Source organism: Neltuma alba, unplaced genomic scaffold (genome assembly GCF_004799145.2).
Source record: "Neltuma alba isolate B1F8T4 unplaced genomic scaffold, ASM479914v2 tig00013509_pilon, whole genome shotgun sequence".
NCBI lineage: Eukaryota > Viridiplantae > Streptophyta > Magnoliopsida > Fabales > Fabaceae > Neltuma > Neltuma alba.
Genome location: NW_021637732.1, coordinates 272,082 through 281,931, shown reverse-complemented (window position 1 = coordinate 281,931; position 9,850 = coordinate 272,082). Strand labels below are relative to the sequence as shown.

Below are 9,850 nucleotides of genomic sequence, written 5' to 3'. Positions count from 1 at the left end.
GATAAGGAATGACTACTCTATATTGATGAGAATATTTGGGGAAGGAAGGAACACTTTACGTGGGGCTGGAAAAGGCAAAATAGTCTGGTCAAAATATGAAAGCTGAAAACGCATGGAGTGTAAGACAAATAGTGGGTCCCACTGAAGTTGTTCAGACCAAGAACAACTTCCATTTTGTGATGTGGGTCCCACTGAAGTTGTTTAGACCAAGAACAACTTTCATATTTTGGATGTGGGTCCCACTGAAGTCGTTTTTGGCCTGAACAACTTCTGTACAAATTTAAACTCGTTCACCATCTGAATGATTTCAAGTGTAGTATCTGAGTAAATATTTTTGATCTTATAGCATCTGAGTAAATATTTTTACTGTTTGTCGTGTCTGGTAAAAAAAGCCTATCAAAAGCAACATTATTAAGTCAAGCGAAGGCCAGAAATCCCAAATGATAAGTGTGAACTCCAGAAATAAAGAATGATATATGGACGAGGAATGAGAATTTTTGTTGATAAGCAACTGAAATGAGATAGAAAACCTAAATGATATTTGAATATTTGATCGTAGTATAATCATTGATTCACACACAAATTGGCCGGTACTCCATGCACGCCACACCATTCGCTTATTTCATATATGATTGATTGAACGAGACGTAGGATTAGGAAAAAATGGATTTATAAATATGAACACAACTAAATTTGACCATATCCTCAAGTACTATGTTCAACTTTTAGACAACACCAAATATTGATTAGATTGTTATTTTACAAATAACGTGAAAAAAAGAGAGACAAGATTCAAAATTCATTACTACGTGTCAACCATGCACTCTGCCGCATGATTGTGGACAAAATTATGGATAATCGACTCGTCTCTCGTGGCTTACATTTTTCAAACTATATTGAAATTGTCAAATTGAGGTACCAAGCCATCGTTAGTTGGATGATACGTTTCCCCACGCATCCAATGCAATTTCCCCCGCGCCCCCTCTTTGGTGCATTTTCTTTGAGCATTCTTTTTTCTCATGTTTCATAACTACTAGTAATTGATACTTAAGGTTAACTAACATCTACCGATTTGAAGTATTGTTTCAAAATATATAATGCAGCGCCTTGACTTGAAAGAAACAACTTTATTTCCAATGTCATGTCCTGAAGATTCGCAGCCGACACTGCAGGCTAACCTATATATGATTCGTGCAACACATACACGTAATATCTCTGCATTTTTCGGCTTCTGTGTTTTCGTCTCATTTCGTTATAATTTCGTACTAATCATCTGTCTATAATTGTACACAGGGCTGCAATATACTCCTCCTATCCTTGATATAAAACTTAGGAGGTATTTGGATAAAAATCAAACCATAGTTAAGAAGCAATGTTTTAAAAGCTGGCCAGGAAGTCAAGCCAGAAATAGCAGCGAGTCATGGTTCAAACGGTTGGACCGTTCTGTCGGACCGGTAAGATAATAATTAAATTAAAAATAGTGTTATATAGTATATAATATATACATATATAATATTATAAACACAATTAGTACAATTTATAGTAAAATTAGTAAAGTCACTATATATGTTTCAAGTTTAACAAAATAAAATCATTGAAAGTAACAGCATCTTAACAATCTAACACTAAATGACCTCTAAGTACTCAATACAATGCACTAAGACAAATGACTTGATGACTTATCAAATATTGGAGGATCTTGATTAAGCCAAGCATGAGTCTCCAAAAAGGCATCTGGGTCTGCAGCCTTTGCACTATGACTATCAATATCTTCTTGAGAAAATGATCCTAAATCAACACCTACTCCAACTCTAATTCCAAAGCATCCATCCTTAACTTGAGCCTCATTGCCCCTCTCTTCATAATTATCTTTATAAAACAATTTGCAACAATCATAATATTGAAATTAGTAAAATGTATAATATAAATTTAAAAAAATAGAAAGATTAGAAAACATCTAACCTTCTTCATTGATGAAACCTATTGGCATTGGTAGTGTTGTATTATCATAAATGATGTCTTCTTCGATCTCATCAGCACGAAGTGTTGAAAGTGGAGGAGAATCAACTTCTTCAATTATCCAATATTCAATCTTATCAATACTTTCATGATCAATAGGGTTAGAAGTTTTGTTCTTGTTAACAACCCTAAAAAACAAATGACAATAACATAGTATTAGCATTTATTTAATTAATTGTTTGAAAAATATAAATTCAAGTAAAATATAAAACTTGGAAAAATATACATATTCCTCAAACGAAAAATTGTAATGAACAAAGACAAGATCATTCAGCCTTTTATGCTCCAACCTATTCCTTTTCTTGGAGTGTATTCTTTCAAAGACACTCCAATTCCTTTCGCAACCTAATGAAGATGCAGTTTGGCTTAACAATTGAATAGCTAACTTTTTCACATTTGGACAACTACCTCCAAAATATCGCCACCATTCATCTGTCATATCAAAAATAGAATATCATCAAATGATTAAGTCACAGGCTTAATGTCTAAGAATCAAGAATTATGACTCATCAAACTATCATCAAACATTAAAATATAAAACGTTACTAGGTCGCATTGATTTTGCAGATTCAAGGGCCAAAGGATGATTAAAGCTACCACTTCTATTTTGGTATTGTGTGCCTTCTTGCAAGAACTTGGTTTTATTGAAAGCTATTTTCCTATTTATAACCGTAAGATATCCATTCATAACCTCTGGCTTTTGAGAAAAGTTAGCCTGGTCATGAAGAAAAGCATGATTTAAGACATAAGCTGCTGCGTGAAGATCTTGGCGAAGTTGTGTATCCCACCTTCTCTTAATAATTCTTGTATAGGGCTTGTATAAAGTTTTTTTGCCCATGAAATTACTCTAGATAGCTTTCCTTACCCTATACATATCCTCATAGATATATCCAAGCGAAGGCCTATCATCAGAATCAACTATTCTCAACAATCGAATAAGTGGTTTTACAACTTCAACAATAATCTCACAATCATTCTAGAACTTGTTATCTAATATAATCATTGTTACATCTTTGGCTCTCTGATCTCTATATTATCTGGAATCTAAAAATGCCCTGCTAGTTACCAGGGCTTGTAAATCATGCTTGTGATCAAGAAGACCTTTTAATGCAATAAATGTAGTAGCAAATCGTGTTGGCCTTGGATGGATAATTTCTTTCCAACCTTCTGTTTTCCTCAGCCAGGCAAGCAAAAATGCATGATTGTAAATGAATTTTGAAACCTTTGAAGCTCTGGATGCCAAACTAGTAACAATAGCCATTTTGCCAATGTCTACTAAAATTAAATTTAAGCAATGGGCAGCATATGGAGACCAATACATAGAAGGATGCTTGTTAGTTAATAACCTCCTAGCAGCTTTATAATTAGCTGCATTATCAGTTACTAAATGAACCACATTATCCACGCCAACAAATGTAACCATTTCCAAGAACAAGTTACAAAGAGTTTGGGCATCCTTCACAATATCTGAGGCATCAACAGACTTAATGAACACAATCCCTCTAGGACAGTAAACAAGAAAATTAATCAATTGTCTATTTCTTTGATCTTGCCAACCATCAGCCATTATTGTGCAACCAGTTTCTGCCCAAAAGCTTCTATACTCATCAACTAACAATTGAACCTCATTTTTCATATCTTGCAGTAATTTGGTTCTAAAAGCATGATAAGATAGCTCTTTATAACCAGGTCCAATAGCTGCAATAGCATCTATCATAGGCTAGAAGTAAGGAGAATTAACAGCATTAATTGGAATACAACAATCATAGAGCCACCTAGCCATAGCTAAGTCTGCTCTATGCACGGCTTCCTTACCTGCAAACACACTTCTAATTCCCGATTGTGCACCTGGACTTCTCCTTGGGGCAAAGAATTTGTCTATTGGTGCAGATGGCTTTCTTTTCACAGCTTGAGATGGTCTTAAGATAGAAGTTTGAATATTTTGCTGAGAAGAAGTTGGAGTAGGAGTTTGAATCTGTGTCGAAGGAACCTCTTGCAAATTTGGAGCATCCCTTCAAATGGTGTGACACTAGGACCATAAGGATTGTCCTCTTCATATATATCTTGTTTCTTACCTTTCTTCTCTTCAATTTCTTTCAAATTTTCTCCCAATTGAAAGCGAACATCACCCGGAACCTTTTTACAACTTATTATATCTCTTTTTATTCTCGCAAGATGCTATTTCAGTCTATGTATCCCTCCACCTCCAAATTCCTTTGCACAATACAAACATCTCAAGCGAGGTTTGCCACTTGGGTTTTTGCTAGTTACTTGAACACAATGTTCCCATGCAGGATCAGCCTTCGATCTCACAAATTGTGTAGAGGGAGCATTACCGGATACTTGTTGGGATTGGGATGACATCTTCTAATTTATACAATACAAATATACAATAGTATCAATTAATTATAACTAGTAAACATATCTAGAGAGCATGTTAATTGAGAAAAGGATTTTGAATTTAAGCACTCAATTATTTAAACAATTAATTATAGTTCATGGAAATATAATTATAATTTATGGATCATGTAGGACTATAAGTAATATTTAGTTTTTTTTTTCAAATTAGATCCACCACTAGCCTTCTTTAAATTTAACCCATCAAGCTTCTTTAAGTTAAAGAATAAATAATCAATCATCATTGTTTCATAAGGTATAAACTTGCGAATTATAAGATATAGTGATATACACTAAACGAGCATAATCAAAATGGTAACAAATATACAAATATAGTCCAACAAATAAAATATGACAATAAAAAAGATAGTTAAATATTCAAATGCCCCATATTCGAATACCAAGCCAAAAAGATGGCTAAAATATTAAGTCTCTGTCTCTTTGACTCTGTGCACATAGCTAGGTCCCATTGTTTATTTTTATATTTCTTTCTAACTTCATTCTAAACTCAACGAAATCCTCTTGGTTACATGCAAATGGAAACAGATATATATATACGTATATGACAGTTACAGGCTTCTGAATTGTTTTATCATATTCTTCAGTACATTCAACCTGGATTAAACACACATTTAGGAGACAGATCACGATGTAGTTGAAGTAAACACAAGTTGGTCAGCTCGCTGCGAAGAAAAATGGATCCCAACATGGATTCCTCGGCCACAACTCAGAGCTCACTCAACACACACATATATATAAGCTTATACATAGGTCAAAATCAAATAGTTACAGGCTTACAGCTCACTTAATACATATATTAGCATCAAACGCTATCTTTCCATCTCTGGTACTGGTAGTCAACTTTGGTTTTGGCAAAATAAACAGAGCATGGAGGTTCATTGAAACAACCGATTACCGATACAAAGCTATTTAGAATCCAATGAGTAGAGAATGATTTACCTGTTTAGAATCCAACAGATTTGGACTGTGATGACTTCAAATTTATGATCACCTCTGCCTTTAAGCCTCTACTTCTCTAACTTGGGTTTTTCCAACTCCTTCAAAGCGGGAACGTGCGGATGAAGATGGACACTGAATCAGAAATAAAACCTAACCGTGAATGTTGGCGGACGACGATGTGTATGAACGGAGCACGGTAGACCACGGCAGACGGAGGAAGAAGATAGGGAGATGGAGAAGTGGTGGTGGGGACCTAGGGCACTCAGACTCATGAATTCGGTCCCGTGTTCACGACGAAAAGCGCCAAGCAGAAAGTCAGAAAGAGGGGTCTTCGTTTTTTTATCAAATATGGACTTTTGGCAGTTTTGGGCTTTTTTCTTTTTAAATTCTGATGATGTCCTTCAGCACTTCAGCCCGTCCAGTTTTCACAAATCCGGAACAAGTTCTGACCCAAAAGCCAATAAAAGGCGGTCCAAAACGAATTAACCACTTAAAGGCCAAAACCCTCTGTCTGAGTTGTTGTGTGGATCGGGCGATGCTTTGACCGGTCAGACTGTCCGGTCCGGTCCAGCTCTTAAAACCCTGTTAAAAAGTGCTTTTACAGTTTACAAAGTAAATATGTGAAGGAATTTGTCTTGTTTTGAAGAAAGGTACTTCTCAAAAACACTTTTGAGGGTTGCCAAACACCCACTTAATTGTTGAGTTGATTTTGATCCTAAATATAAAATTTATTTATCATATTTACTAATTTTTTCTAAATTACCGTTATAGATATCATCTCAACTATAATCAAATAGAAGAGGGAGGGAGAATATTAAAAAAAATGATTATGATGTTTTAGAAAAAACATGTTATATTTCTTATGATTAATTAACTTAATTTTTTTAATTTAATTAAATTAGTTAAATAGGTCTTATATTAAAGACTGAAAGTGTAATATGTATGATATCATATCCCATATAAGTGATACGATGTGGTGTTTGTATAGCAGCGTGGCTGCGCGCGCGCACACATATATATTCATATGGACGCATGCTCTGAGACGACTTGGTTGGCACAGTAGTAAGGTTTGGAATCAAAGTGTGTGTATATATATTTTGTGTGTGTGTGTGTGTGTGACTCCGTGGTAGTTATGAAGCTTAATTGAATTGTTGCGTGAGTCAGTGTGAATATGCAGTCAAGAACAGCGCCCCTGCCGCTTTGATATAATATATGCATATACTTCATGTACATGTGCCGCCCTGCTCTTTCCTTTTCCCATACCTTTTGGGCCCCTTCTTCTTGTTCGAGTCGATGGTAGGGTAGGAGGTCGGGAGAGCCGGAGAGGATTGCCTTGGGCTGCTTGGCGGAGAAGGGAGGACGGCAAATGGAAAATTAAAGAGAGGGTGGGGCCGGGCGGCCACCGCCAAAATTAAAGGACCTCGTTATTTTTATTCTCCACGGCGACTGGACCTGTGTTCCGTTCCCTGTTGCCCCACAATATAAAAGAGGACGGTGAATATAATGATTACACTCTTATGGTCAAGAAATATTTAACTAATTTAATTAGGTCATAAAAATTACGTAAGTTAAATAATTATAGAAAATATGACAATTTAGGTCTAAAATATTATAATCATCTTCTTTAATATGCTTCTTTCCTCTCCTACTTAATTATAATTTAGTGAGTATTAATAGGTATAATTTAGAACAGATTGATAAATATGATAAATAGGTCTTATATTTAGAACTAAAATCAACTCAACAATTAAGCCTCATATTAAGGAACGGAGGAATACTACTCCTATATTTAATATAAGAGTTAGTTCACTAATTTAAATAAATTCAAAAAATTAGTTAAATCAGTTATTTGTAATAAATAAATAGTATCTTCCCCAAGATACCATTGCTAATTATGTTTATTAGCTATATATAATTACCATTTAATGAAACATTTAATATGACAGCCACTATAAGGACTACCTTAAAAATAGATAAATATAAAAGACTATCTTAAAAAAAATAGATAAATATATATATGAAAGACTACCTTATAGTATAGTGGTGAGTATTCTCGCCTGTTATGCAGGCAACCAAGTTTAACCCTTAGCAACGACACCAAATTTGATTCTCATGTCGCCTTGGGGTCAAATTAAAACTAGATCAATAATGCAGTTATATAGTGCTAACCTAGGCCGATCTCTTATTAGAGTCTAAATTATGAGGTCCTATATTAATGAAAATCAAAATTACTATTTAAAAGGGAGTTTTTGTTGATTTTCCAAATATAAAAAGCTATATTTGCATTGAAAACAATTCTAAATACTTTTTTTCAATCTTCTTCTTATAACGATTAGTATACAAGTAAATTGAAAATGAAAATGAAAATGAAAGATAATTGATTAAAAAGATAACAATCGATAAGATCTCGGTAAAGCTTTTAAACCATGCCTTCCTTGTTTCAAAAGATTTATAGAGTTTTAATTGCCAATTAATCAATTAGCTTGAGCAACTACTTAAACTTAGATTAATTAACCTGTAACAAAAGCTTTTAATTAAAAGAGTTCAGAATAGAATTGAGAACTCTCATTAAGCTCCATTGGAAGAGATTAATAACTATGTACAGTCAAAATTCAACAATCTTAACACCGTAAGATTGAACCAGTAACTTAACCCAAAAGATTACCGGTAAATCAACTGAATTCAATGTCAAACAACCAAGTCAAGCATTAAACAATTCAAACCAGTACACAATGATCCAATCTTAACATTCAAATCCCAAACTATACCACAACTGTAATATAACAAATCCAGAATCACAATCCAGATATCTAGCTAAGAAAAATCAAAATGCAAAACTAAAATTGGAGATAAAAATGTCATTAAAAACTCCTTAGTTGATTGCTCTAAGTTCTGGCATAGCTCTCTACTCCTTAAGGATATCGGGTTCAGCTACTCATGGTCGGCTAAACCACTCCACCTGACTCCTTCAACCCTTCAATCACCATTGTAGCAAATCACAAGCTGAAAGAGGGAAGAGGCGTCGGACAGAGAAACTAAAACGAGGGGAATGGAAGATGGAGGCCACAACGTCGACGATAGTGACGAGAATGTGAGAAGATGGTGAAGGTCGCTGGTTGTGGAAGCTTCAAAAGTGATGAAGATGGAGGGCGAAGGTCACGAGTGACCGAGTAGAGAAGAATGGTGGAGGTCGTCAGTGGTTATGGAGGTTGACGGTGGTGTGGAGTAAGAGATGGAAGATGACGAGGGGGATAGTGGAGGGCAGAGGACACGAGGTCGATGGAGGATGGAGGGGATCGTGATGTGAATGGAGGTATGGAATTTCGGGGTATGTGGCCAACCACTTCCTCTGGACTTCTCTCCCCTCAAGATTGACTAGAAAAAAACCCTAAAAAATCTGAATCTGCAGAGCAAAACAGTGATTTTTGAATTTTGGAACCAAACAGTCATTTCTGAAATTGGGATACTAGAGCAGCAACATCATTGATTTTGAATTGTCATTTTTGAAATTCAGGCTCCATTGTCCCGAGGTTTTAACTGGGGTTTCGAAAATTTGCTTGTCCTTGTTCATCTTTTACAGAATTCACCTAGCATAATACCACATGTCTAATTAATCAAGAAAATAATGACATTTATACCATTTTTTCAATTAATTCATGTAATCATTCTTAATTAATATTTATTCATCAATAATGTAATTTATAACCATTAAACACATCAAAAAGGCTAAAAAAAATGCATGAATTAACATATAAATAATTGAACACATCATGATCTCATATTTATAATCAAATTAAATATCAAACTAACTCTTACGTTAGAGACAAGAGATGCCTTTAGTTGTGTTGGCCAGACTGGAGCCGGAAAGGATCTAACGATGGATGAAAGCATTAATTAGTGTGGGAGTAGTGGAAGAATAGAAGCCGCACCCTGCACGAGTCTGAAATTGCCCATAAAGGATGTGGACCTGGCATCCTCGTAGAGGCAGGTAACTAACGACAGACAACCCACGTTCGCCCTTTTCTTCATCTTCCTTCAAACAAAATACCACTGCTTATGAAACCTTAAGTGGGGTTTAAGGATTAAGCCCCGACGACACATCATGCGGTATATATGTATGTGGAGTAATTTAGGATCAGCTGGGAGATCGAATAGGATGTTTATGAATGAAATTAATAGGGTTTGGCTATTTGGTTTTCATGACTTGTATATTAAATTTCACGGATGGATCGGACCGCCCCCATTCATTGAACTCATTTACCCACACACGCGTCTATCCATTTCCCTCTTTGACCATTTCTCTCCTCCGCAATTTACCATCGTTATTCTCACGATTTTTATTTTATTTTATTTTTTCATGAAAGGACGAGATTATTCTCACCTTTTTACGCCCACCATGCAGGACACTCTATTATCAGTTCGTCTAAAATAATATAGCACATTTTACAAACTGTCAATAACATTAATTTTAATA

At 35.1% G+C, this 9,850-nt stretch overlaps 1 protein-coding gene across 1 annotated transcript; it reads right to left on the bottom strand.

Moving 5' to 3' along the window:
• Window positions 1–1,657: 1,657 nt before the first annotated feature.
• On the bottom strand, window positions 1,658–4,383 carry LOC114737910 (uncharacterized). The gene is made up of 5 exons (XM_028925912.1): window positions 4,291–4,383; window positions 3,086–3,739; window positions 2,414–2,451; window positions 1,963–2,147; window positions 1,658–1,869 (listed from the first exon to the last, which is right to left on the bottom strand). The coding sequence occupies exons 1-5, from the start codon at window positions 4,381–4,383 to the stop codon at window positions 1,658–1,660; spliced, it is 1,182 nt and encodes a 393-aa protein (XP_028781745.1).
• Between the last annotated feature and the right edge of the window lie 5,467 nt (window positions 4,384–9,850).